At 34.5% G+C, this 12,316-nt stretch overlaps 2 protein-coding genes across 3 annotated transcripts; both read right to left on the bottom strand.

Moving 5' to 3' along the window:
• Window positions 1-6,547: 6,547 nt before the first annotated feature.
• Window positions 6,548-8,320, bottom strand: LOC106429384 (F-box/LRR-repeat protein At3g58930-like). Its single transcript, XM_048756321.1, has 3 exons — window positions 8,264-8,320; window positions 7,192-8,060; window positions 6,548-7,110 (listed from the first exon to the last, which is right to left on the bottom strand). The coding sequence occupies exons 2-3, from the start codon at window positions 7,996-7,998 to the stop codon at window positions 6,757-6,759; spliced, it is 1,161 nt and encodes a 386-aa protein (XP_048612278.1). The 5' UTR covers window positions 7,999-8,060; window positions 8,264-8,320; the 3' UTR covers window positions 6,548-6,756.
• Window positions 8,321-9,257: 937 nt separating this feature from the next.
• On the bottom strand, window positions 9,258-11,447 carry LOC106429389 (F-box/LRR-repeat protein At3g58930-like). 2 transcript variants are annotated; one of them, XM_048756320.1, is made up of 5 exons: window positions 11,182-11,447; window positions 10,082-11,052; window positions 9,867-10,007; window positions 9,693-9,790; window positions 9,258-9,608 (listed from the first exon to the last, which is right to left on the bottom strand). In XM_048756320.1, the coding sequence occupies exons 2-5, from the start codon at window positions 11,033-11,035 to the stop codon at window positions 9,551-9,553; spliced, it is 1,251 nt and encodes a 416-aa protein (XP_048612277.1). In that variant the 5' UTR covers window positions 11,036-11,052; window positions 11,182-11,447; the 3' UTR covers window positions 9,258-9,550. The 2 variants fall into 2 exon arrangements, with proteins under 2 accessions (XP_048612277.1, XP_048612276.1); XM_048756319.1 differs by having other exon boundaries at window positions 9,258-9,790; window positions 11,182-11,441.
• Window positions 11,448-12,316: the final 869 nt, after the last annotated feature.

The raw sequence follows: 12,316 nt of genomic DNA, 5'->3' as shown, positions 1-12,316 counted from the left end.
CTTATTTAATTACACGCTAGGACACATTGTGTCACTAAGACACTTTCTTTAGGAGCTGAAAGTGGGTCACAACTAAATCTTAACTGATTTGTTCGATTCTAACCAGGGAATTGCCAACTAGCTTATCACTTTTGCGGGCTTTATTCACAGTCCTTGATGCTGAAAAAATTTAAACGGCCCAGATCAAACTTAACAGATCTTGATAAGACATATATTTGCTACTTCACCACAACCATTAGATTTACCACCAATCGACAGCCCTGATTAACTCTCTTATTTCTCACCTTCTTCGGTTCTCCACATCGTCATCTTCTCCAAAATTGTTCATCCTAGAAATTTCAAGCTTACTAATTAATCAAGCAAATTTAACCCTACTGATGATTGGATCCTAAACTCTTATAACTCGAGGTTTGTGTTCTAAGTTTGTTTAATTTTTTTTTTGTTCACGTTGCGTCTAAGCCGTTAACTCTAGTTTCTCCTTCCATCTATCTTTCATGGCGGACCAATGTATGGTTATCGCCGGTGAATAGAAGATATCCGACGACGGTTCAACCCCATCGCTATGACCATGACTTTTGGGATCCTTTTTCCTAGACGACACACTTGCGGTTCTCATGCCCCGAGGTGATTGTTGGCATCAATATAACCAAAATCACCCCACACATCATTCATTGCACCACCGGTAATGCGTTCGACCACACTCTGCTTATCTCGGGGTACTACCAACTTATTGGAAGCCTGAACCAGACGACACCGACGTACATCATCATAATTATCCAGATGTACACCAATATTCATCGTCCACACGTGCAACTCACCGGCTACATCCAACACCGGCGTACATCATCACAATTATCCGAATGGACACCAGCCTACGCATCCACACGTACACCCCACCAGACGACATCCAACTCACCCCAACCTCCCCTGTTACCCCTCAAGTGTCCGAGACTAGGCCACATTTTCAAAGTGCATAAATCGTTGTACATGTATATACCTTGATACATGTATAGCTTCATACATGTATATACATTGATACATTGATAGCTTGATACATATATACATACACGTTGTGTATTTTGTGTGTTTGTTTGTGTACTTGATGTTCAAATTGTTATATTTATTGTTGTACACAACACATTTATGCTTTCATTTTTTCTGTACATATTGAATTTGCACTTTAGACGAAGCTTATACACTATAAGTTAGAGTCTTGTGTACATAATTTGTTAGAGTCTTGTGTACATAATTTTCTTGAGTTTTAAAACTGTGTACACATGTACACTATAAGTTATAAGTACACATGGACATAGAATAATGTGTGCATTGTTTTACCGTGACTCCAAAAGGTGGGTTCCTATGTCATGGACATTCCATGTACTTATTACTCATCAATTCTATTTGTTTTTACACATATATCATTTTCATATATCTTAACATTTTCTGTAGATGATTAATTGTCTTTATAGCTAGGTTGTCTACTTTATTTGTGTCTATGCTTTATTGTCCATAGAGAAATCTTTAATAATATTCATGCATAAACTAGTTTCCCAGACATCGTACACCTTCTTACGGATAAATTGAACAATTTACCAAACAAGAACTATGTTGCACATTTACAATAAAAAATCTCACTGTCCCATACTCCCCAATCCTCTTCCTTCTCCTCCCCACACTCCATCATCAGTAGCACAGTCAGCTGCAACCAAAATTACACAACAAAAAAAACAAAATCAATAAGCATCTCAGATTATGTATACATGTACAACACAAACATCATTTACGCTCGTGTTCATTTAAAAAGTACCTACATTTCAGAACATGTACACAAGTACAACTACGTTTACCATTGTACACATGTACACCACATATTCAAGTGTACAACCTACAATGTGTGTACACATGTCCACCGACTAACCTAAGGATCATGCTCAACATCTATTCTTCGTGGTTGTTGTATCGTAATCAATCACATACCCATCCTTAAACTCCCCCACAAGGCAGCCCAGTAATGAACCCAACAACCTCTCCATCTCTTCACTTCCTTCAAGCACTTATCTTCACCGGTATCGGTTTGTATCGGTAACCTCTCATTAACCGCTTCATCCTCCTGTTTCGCGGCCTAACCTGCATGTACAATATTTGATAATTACAGACCAAAATAAAATGTACACATGTACAACCTGTTCAACGTTCTCAATGTACTCATGTACAACATGTTTCGTACATCCGTACATTACTCATCCTATTTTTACCTTTCTCTCATTTGGTTTACCCACCACTCTATCTTTGTTGCCTCTAGCTCCGGAATCCTCTCCATCTCTCCTTAGCTCAGTCTGCGCCTCCCCTTCTTCATCTCCCGCCCCAACCTGCACGTACAACATTTCTTAATCACACACCACATTAAAAAACGAAACCCCAAAACCATAACCTTTTTCGAATCCCACAACTTGAAACCAGAAATTTCAAAACCCAGAATCCCAAAAACACATCAACGATCTTAGATAACTCCAATATTGGAGCCCTTTCGCGAACCCAACCCCAAATTCGACACTTAAACCTGGACGCATTCGAAACCAGAAAAAGATCTAACCTTTGTCTTTCCCCTTTGATGCTCGCTTCTTCCTCGACGACATCATCTTCTCCTCCAGTCTCCGCCGTGTAAACGTTCTCCGTCAGCCTCCGCCGTATAAACGTTCTCAGAACCATCTCTTCGTTTCTCTCTCGGTGAAAATAGTTTTACCAATTTAGATCTGAAAAGATCTACTTTCTACGGGCCCAAAGATAAAAAAAAATAAATGTATTTCAACTTTATTTCAAGTCCACCACCCATTACCCAATATTTTTGAATTTCAAATATCCTAAACAGTCTAACTAGAAATAAAATGGCTATTTACCTAATTGTCCATCCCTGGTTTAGCTTTTATGAGGATAAATGAGTCTTTAACCACAATAAATTGTCTTGGTAGCAATTGTGTTCTATTGTGTAATAAAAACACACAATGTGACCATTTGTGTTAATAACTCTATAAATAAATCAATTTCAGAAAATTAAAATAAATTTGTTTTTATCGATTAATCAAAATTTTATAGTAGATCAATATTTTTATAGTTTTAGTATTTCATACTATTCATGTTCAGTTAAGATAGATTTTTAAAAATGTTTTCGTAAATTTTTTTTTAAACAATAAATTTTATATAAATACATCAATTTGAAAATGATCATTTCCAAGTAGTTCAACAAAATTAATTAATTTTCTCAAATGTTACATTTTCAATTAATTAATAAAAAATTATAGAAAACCATCTAGGCGAATATTTGTGGAACATATATTAAAGAAGCGGAATGAGCATTATATATCTCTTAGGTGAATATTTGTACCATAATTTTATAATTTGGACTATCATACCTTTAGAGTTACTCAAAGATCATACAAAATAAAGTACACTAAAATGACGTACGCTAATTACACACAACTAAAATATTGACTGAACTAAAGATAACTATTTGATTCTAACAAATTCTTCTTTTTAAAAATATAGAAGTTTACTTTTCAAACAATTTTCTTTTTTCTTTTGTGTTGAAGTTATTTTTGAAATGATCATTTCCAAGTAGTTCAACAAATTTAATTAATTTTCTCAGATGTTACATTTTCAACTAATTAATAAAAAATGTTTACATTTTGTGAAACATATCTTAAAGAAACGGAATGAGTATTATATATCTCTTAGGTCAATATTTGTATAATAGTTTTAGAATTTGGACTATCATACCTTTAGAATTACTCATAAATCATACAAAATACATTACACATAATGACTTAAGCTAATTACACACACAACTAATATGCTTGAGTAAACTAAAAATTACTATTTGATTCTAACAAAATCTTCTTTTTGAAAATATAGAAGCTTATTTTCCTAACAATTTTTTTTTTCTGTTGAAGGTATTTTTTTTGAAATTGTTCTCGATAATATTCAATAAGATAACTACTTTAACGATACACAAAATTATACTAATCTTGTGTTGGAATGATTTTGAAATCAAAACATTTGGATATCTATTTCGATCAATGTATTTTAGAAATTTAATGTCTTGTTAATTTTTATCATTTTAACTCAGAATAGACAAAAATCTTAATTGATTATATCATTTACATATATTCTAAGGTTTCATTGAACAATCCAAATAAGGAGAATGTACTAAATTTAAAAACTAGAGTAATTTGTATTAAAATGTTAAATTATTAGTTATTCAGATATTGTAATTTAAAAAAAAATTAGTATTAGTAAACCTGTGATTTTAAAACATATGTTAAAATATATTTTTATTAGAAATATTTTAAATCATAAATTTTAGAAAAATCAATATGATTTTAATTTTTTTAATGTGATTTCGTAATTATTTTTATATAAAAATATCCAAATTATATGATTTTGCTTGGTAATGTACTCTAGACTAAAATCATGATAACTTTTCTGATTCATCTAAAATTTATGGAAACTGAATCTTTTCAAACTCAATTTTTAATACACTTATTTTTATATAATGAATTTTTTTTGTTTCTAATTTGGGTTTATTATGATAATTTAAAGAATTGTCTTTTCTCTGGTTAGATTGACCAACTAATGTTTTATTTGTATGTTTCTTGGTTACGTAAAATTTGATTGAGCAAAAAAACAGAACTGAGTTAAACCAAACCAACCAAACCAAAACCGATTCAACCCGAACCAAAATCTATTTCAAACCATTTGGTTGAATATTTTCCCAACCTGAATGGTCCGAACCTAACTGAGAAACCGATGTGTTTTGTAATTATTTAAATTAAAAATATTAGTAATACCAATATACTAAAATTCTAATACTATATCACGTATTTTCCATTTTTCATTCATTAACATATATTCTTCTAACCTAATATGTAATCATCAAAATATTTGATTTAAAAAAATAGAAAAGTTTGTATGTTTATATTTTTGTATATGTAAACGTGGATGTTAAATCTAAATCTAAAACCTAAAGTAAATTTTATTAAAAACCAAAGATCTTCTCAACAACGTCACATGGAAGATGATTCATTACATGTTTTTTAATAATATAAGAGACATTACTAATGATGTTGGTTTTTTTTATTTTAGTTAACTTTCATTTGTTTTATATCTTATATACTTTTTGTGACTTTCAAAAATATATGTTTCAGTTTTATATTGAATTTAGTTCACATAATTTATGTTTTAGAACATAATTTCTCTTAAAAAATTATACTAAGAAGAACATAATTAAATTGATCCAAAAAACAAACCGAACCAAATATAAACCGAACCCAACTAAACTAACTATGGTTTATTTAAGTTAGAAAAATACTAGAACCGAACTAACCAAACCGAACCGAACCCGAACCGAGTAAATAACCGAAGTTCCCATCCTTGAAACCACGCCATAAGGAAGGATACATACATGAGTGCTAAACAACACCGAGATTGAAACGTTTCAATCTATATGATAACACATATTTTTGTAACTTATAAAATATGATTAACTATATGATAACACATATTTTTGTAACTTATGTATAAAATATGATTAACTATATGATAACACATATTTTTGTAACTTATGATGACACATATAGGATATATAATAGTGATCAGGGGTGGACGTTCGGGTTCGTTTCAGATCTTTTAAGATTCGGTTCGGATTTGGATAACCAACTTAAATTGTTTTGGATTAATTATTTGGATAGATAATTAATAATTATTTAAGTATTTTTGGAGTTTTGAGTATATTTTAACTATTTTATATATTTACGTTTGATTATTTGTATATATTTTCAAATATTTAAACGAACTGAAAAGTATCATATATATTCTGGATGTTTATATATATATATAATAAATCTAAAAATAATTAATATATAAGTATATAAATCTATTTTGGATACCCAAAGTACTTCGGTTTGGATCATATTAGGTTTCAGTTCTTGAAATACCAAAATTTTGAATAATTCGGATATTTAATCAATTTCAGTTCGGATTTGGTACTACTTATTCGGATTGGGATCGGGTCGATTCTTCGAATTCTAGTTTTTTGTCCAACCCTAAATAGTGACATAAAAAACAAAGAGCATCATATTTTTTGAAAAATATATCCGCGCGGAAGAGCGGTTCAAAATCTAGTTTACTTTTGAACAGTATGGGCCGCACGGGACTGTTCTCTTTTGGGTTTTGATTGGTCAAAGTGTCAGAGTGACCATCCCAGCCACTGAGTAACAATGCCCCTAACCTTTTAGCTATTTTAGGCCTCGACAGACCCTACTCTGTACTCACTGACACTTCTTTCCATGAACATGAATCATACAACAGTGACAGTTACTAAAAACCAAAAATCATAATGGGCCTATTTCAAAGCCCATTTCGTTATGGAAGGTACGGAAAGAGTCTAGTCGATGCCTTATACTCAGTCAGTGTTGGCTAAAGAGTCGCCAACAACATTTACAATGCCGAGGTTAAAGGTATGTATGTGCAAGGCCAAAGGCAAAGAAGAAACTCTCGCAAAAGATTTTAAAAAATTAATATTTACCGATTGGTTTTGGTTGGAGATGGCTTTCAAGCCAAGTTGTCTGATTAAGATTCATGTTAAGAAATCACATTTAAACATATATCACAAGACAAAAGATGACAAGACCAAAGAAGAAACTCGGACAAAAGGTAAAAAACATATCAAGGTTTTGGTTTGAGATGGCCAAGTTTTCTTCTTCAGATATGTCCTTGTGCAGTCCATTTCTCATCCAGAAAATCACTCACCAGGAGCTTGACATTGAAACTCGGCCACAACTTGCTGTAGAGTTCAAACATCTCTATGACCAGTTCAGACACTTGATCGTTTCTGAGCTGTGTAGGATCATTATCTTCAACAAAGACGTCCAGCCTCTTCAAACAGGGAAAATAGTCCAAGAAATGCTTAATCATGTTCATCTCTTTCATTGTTCCTCGAAACCCTTGAATCTCTAACCTCTTCACTGGACAAGACCTGAGTGAACGACCTCTGTCTTCCCGGGAAATGAAGGGACAAGCATCCCCGCATTCATCTGTTACATAGTGTAATAGACCCTGAAAGCAAGCGTGTAAAGCAGACACAAGGTTCAATGCAAGTAAAAAATACACATGTAGTTCCATGGTTTACAATTTTACCTGTATGATTATAGTTTCCAAATGTGGACAGTTCCTTAGAAGAGCTGGCATTGCTTGCCATCCTCTACCCTCTTCACTCGTAACACTTAAAAACTTGAGGTTGTTGAACACTGGCATTGAATCACAACACTGAGGATTAGCTTTCTGAGGATTGCACTTGACACTATCACATATGGTTCCCTCCACAGTAGCCATCCGTAGCTCCTCAAGCACAGGGAAAGAAGGAATAAAATCCTCAATCTCACCACACAAGACCAACTCCGAGTCGATATCAAAACTCTTAAGCATTGGTAAGGAGAAAAAAGAAGAACATATAAACCATCTACGCCACCACCAATCAACGCAGTGTTCGCTTCTTAGTTTTAGCTTCACGAGAGTGCTACTGAAGAACAGCTCTCTAGGCAGACGATAACCATCTTCTTCCGTATCCTCGTAGGAGAAATCAGTGAAAAGATTAAGGTCAGAGACACCACGCTCCAGCACGTTACATATCCAACGGTTCACAGTATCTGGATGGACACGACCAGAGATACACTTTAGTGAGAAGTTGTTGATAGGAGAGTCACCCTGCATAGCCAATACTCTATCCACAAAATCAACGAAGCTACGTTGCATCTCTTCCCTTTCACCTTTGCCATCTTGAGGATGAAGAAAGAGAGAGTCATCAATGTGAATATTATTAGGAACAAGTTTCCAGAGATTGAGCCAACTCTTTGAGAGAACCGAAGTCAAAGCAGCGTTCTTTGTGGGAAGGAAAGACAAGACGTGACAAAGAAGCTCGTCCGGTAGACTGCTGATACGATCCATCACGAAGTTAAAGTGGTGAACCAGTCAGCTGCTTCAAACCTCCAAATTCAACAACTTTGTCCCTAAAGAGACAGTGGGAACAGAGTAGAACACAGTTAAGTTAACAAGGCAAAAATATGTAATAATCCACACCAAAAAACAAAATTTTTGCAGATAAAGGTTAAAGGGAAGGTAGAGAGAAAAACCCAAAACCTAAAGTTAGGGTTTTTTCAGAGTGCTGAATAATATACACAACAATGTGAAGGTCGAGAGAAAAGCAATGTACCAAGAGAGGAAAGTAGAAGGAGGCTTTCACTTGGAGTAGACAAAGAACATCCAATTTTATAGTGTCGGTCTTATGTGAACCGGTTCTTTTACTTTTTTAAAAATTGCCGGTTTAAATTTGGTAAACAAACTGGGAGTGTTGAACTTTGGGCTATAGATCCAAAACCAAATAACCAAACTTAACCGACGGTTCGGGACTGCATCTTATCAATTACCCTTACCCGCACGAGTCATATATTTTTAGAACCAAAAATTAATACCAAATCCGAACGGAACCAACAACCGAATGATTATCTAAATTTTTATGGTATAGTTTCTATACTTATAAATATTACTTATATTTAGTTTTAAAATAACAATATTATTTAAAATATTATTTATAAACTGAAATACCCAAAATATGGAATTATTAGAGTACTTTTTATTTGAAATATTTAAAATTATCCGAATTATCTAATTTTTATCTGAAAATTTGATTTAATCCAAAAAACCTGAATTAACCAAAAAATGGAATCGAATGGAATATGAAATTGCCTAAAGTATTACCCGGTTCCCAACTTTGTTATCCGAACCGAACCGAATTTTCTATATACCCAAAATGGATCATAAGCTTCTAGAACCAAAAAAAATCGAAAGAACCAAACCGGAATCGAATCGATAACCGAATGCGCAAGGCTAGGTAATATAATATGAAGACAAGCCCAGCTAACAACACTATAACTCCTCCTGACTTTGAACTCCTTAAAATTAACTCCATGAATGGCTTTCATGTTAATAGGTCTTAATGCCATGGAAGATCTCAACAGAGCTTTAGATGCATCTAATGCCTTCTTGAGAACTGCAAGTGAGTGTGTTAGCAAGCAAAACCACTCCTTTTTTTCTTACAATTTGCAGCTGCCACTAGTTTCCAAATGTAGCAGATGTATTCTAATTATACTCCTCTCTGTTTGCAGAAACAAGTTTTCTTCTATGGACAACATTTTTACTAAAACCAGTTTATCTAAAAGATACGTAGCAATACTATTAAAATTCACGATAAGAAATCACACAGATAGATGAGAAATCACATAGATACACTATCTAAAACATACATAGATCATGTTGACCGAACAAGAAAACATATTAAGGTTTTGGGATTGGGATTTGAGATGGCGTTTTCAAGCCAAGTTTTCTTCTTCAGATATGTCCTTGCGCAGTCCATTTCGCATCCAAGTAATCGCTCACCAGGAGCTGGACATTGCAACTCGGCCACAACTTGCTGTAGAGTTCAAACATCTCTATGACCAGCTCAGACACGATCGTTTTTGAGCTGTGTAGGATCATTATCTTCAACAAAAACGTCCAGCCTATTCAAACAGGAAAAATAGTCCAAGAAATGCTTAATCATGTTTATCTCTTTCATTGTTCCTCGAAACCCTTGAATCTCTAACCTCTTCACTGGACAAGACTTGAGTGAACGACCTTTGCCTTCCCGGGAAATGCAGGGACAAACATCCCCACATTCATCTGTTACATAGTGTAATATACCCTGAAAGCAAGCAGCACACACAATGTTTAATGTAAGTAAAAAACACACATGTAGTTTCCATGGTTAACAATTCTACCTGAATGATAATAGTTTCCAAATGGGGACAGTTCCTTAGAATAGATGGCATTGCTTGCCATCCTCGACCCTCCTCACTTGTAACATTTAAGAATTTGAGGTTGTTGAACACTGGCATTGAATCACAACACTGAGAAAGCACCTGAAAACACAAACTATACATTATGCAACTACTGTTTCACAAGTACTATACGCAATAGAAAGAAAAAAACTGACCTCAAGAGTATCAGAGGTTAAGGTAAGTCTCTGAACATTTCGTGTGCCATTCACGAGCTTCACCACATTGCTAAATTGGAGAACCTCATCATCACCCTCTAGCAAATCATGATTTGGCTCTCTTACTCGCTTCATCTGCTCATCAGTTACCATAAGGTTGATATGAGCCTCCAATAACTTTCCCATATTAACCACTGGATAATCCTCCGGAACTAACTCAGAGTAGTTCAAGAAAAGCAGATTCGGAGCATCAAAGGAAAAGCTCTTTGGATTTTCAAAGTCATCCCAGCCTTCAATACCGCTGCCATGGAGACTTAGGCTTCTGAGGTTTGCACTTGACACAGTTACATTAAAATCTTCCCACTTCATAGTACCCATTTCTAATTCCTCAAGCATAGGGAAAGAAGTGATAAACTTTTCAAACTCACCACAAACAATAGTATCAGAGTTGATATCAAGACTTTTAAGCATTGGTAAAGAAGAGCCCATGTCTCTGAAGTACCAATCAACACATCGTTCGTTTCTCAGTGATAGCTTAACAAACATCTCTTTAGGCAGACGGTAAAGATAATCATCGAGATCTTTAGCGAAATGAGTGTATAGACTAAGGTCCGAAACACCACGCTTGAGCACGTTACATATCCAACGGTTCACAATATCTGGATGGACACGGCCAGTGATACACTTTAGTGAGAAGTTGTTGATAGGAGAATCACCCTGCATAGCCAGTACTCTGTCCACAAAATCAACGAAGCTACGTTGAATCTCTTGCCTTTCACCTTTACCATCTTGGGGATGAAGAAAGAGAGAGTCATTAATGTCAAGATTAGGAACAAGTTTCCAGAGATTGAACCATCTCTTTGAGAGAACCGAAGTCAAAGCAGCGCTCTTTGTGGGTAAGAAAGACAAGACGTGACAAAGAAGCTCGTCTGGTAGATTGCTGACACGATCCATCAAACAAAAAAAGAGTCCTGCTTTCAAACATCCAAAATTCAACAACCTTGTCCGTAAAAAAAGACATAAACTTTGAACAGGAAACCGCTAAAATAGAATAGAATCAGTCGAAGCAAAAGAGATGTGGAGACAGCTTGAGCAGTTACCTCGTTACAAACGCCAAACTCAATAGGTAAAAGTCTGGGTTTTTCAGTGAATCCGTCCTGTAAGCGAAGAAGAAGATGGCATGGTGGGTGATGAGGAGACGAGGGTTTACAACTGAAAGCGACGATGGAATCTAGTAGGCCTGGGCATAATATCACTAACCCGAAATCCGAACCGAACCAAAACCGAAAAACTCGATCCGTATCCGGTCCGAAATGTAAAAAAATATCCGAATGAATCTTGTAAGGTGGTATAAAACATATCCTAACCCGAAGTGTTATTAACCGAACCCGAACGGGTAATCTGAAAAACCGAAAAAACCAAAAAATCCGAAAAGATATCCAAATAAACCGATCTGAATATCCAAAATAATATACAATATAATTATATGAAACATGAATATATACTTCAAATATTCAATTTCATATTTATTCTGATATGTTATCTAACAATAAGTATTTAAAAATTAAATAACTACCTTAAATAATTAATTATATATAAATAAATATATATTTCTTATGTTTTACTTTTAAATTTTAGATTTTATTTTGGATATATCCGAACCGATCCGATATAAACCGAATCCGAATGATATATGATTACTTTATGGGTTCTATGATGTGATACAAAACCGACCCGAACTCGATGTGTTATATCCGAACCAGACTCGTACTTGCAAATTTACTAGAATGGGATCTAAGAGGTGTTATAAAAGGGAACCGAAATCCGAAAAACCCGATCCGAACGCTAACGGGTACCCAAACGCCCAGGCCTAGAATCCAGTGTGAATGTCTGTTTTATGGTAACCGGTTCTTTTTGAGAATCACCGGTTTAATTTGCTAAGCGAACCGGGAATGGTAAACTTTGGGCAGGAAACAAAGGTGATAATCATAAAATAAGCCCAACTAGAGAGATGCATAGTGGTCTAGTAACTACTAAGAATATTATTATTCATTTTTTTTTAAGTGACATTCACAATACGGAAATTGTTTATTGGATTTCTCAAGTCCAAATGAATTTAAATCACTCGTCAATGAACTACTAGTGGTTAATTAATGCAAAACGTAAAGGTGAAGCCAACCAACCAAATATCTTTCTTTTCATAAACGTAAGTCTTAGTCAGCCACTCTCTACTAC

The sequence above is a fragment of the Brassica napus genome, chromosome C4 (genome assembly GCF_020379485.1).
Source record: "Brassica napus cultivar Da-Ae chromosome C4, Da-Ae, whole genome shotgun sequence".
NCBI classification, from domain to species: Eukaryota; Viridiplantae; Streptophyta; class Magnoliopsida; order Brassicales; family Brassicaceae; genus Brassica; species Brassica napus.
Note: the sequence above shows the minus strand (reverse complement) of the source record. Positions and strands in the feature narration are given on the sequence as shown.

What these genes read in the sequence shown, in the direction of transcription:
- LOC106429384 (XM_048756321.1), bottom strand. Translation starts at nt 7,998, where the DNA reads ATGGATCGTATCAGCAGTCTACCGGACGAGCTTCTTTGTCACGTCTTG. An exon ending in TGGAAACTATAATCATACAG is followed by an intron (nt 7,111 to 7,191) that starts GTAAAATTGTAA and finishes GCTTGCTTTCAG; the next exon opens with GGTCTATTACACTATGTAAC.
- LOC106429389 (XM_048756319.1), bottom strand. Translation starts at nt 11,035, where the DNA reads ATGGATCGTGTCAGCAATCTACCAGACGAGCTTCTTTGTCACGTCTTG. An exon ending in TAACCTCTGATACTCTTGAG is followed by an intron (nt 10,008 to 10,081) that starts GTCAGTTTTTTT and finishes TTGTGTTTTCAG; the next exon opens with GTGCTTTCTCAGTGTTGTGA. An exon ending in TGGAAACTATTATCATTCAG is followed by an intron (nt 9,791 to 9,866) that starts GTAGAATTGTTA and finishes GCTTGCTTTCAG; the next exon opens with GGTATATTACACTATGTAAC.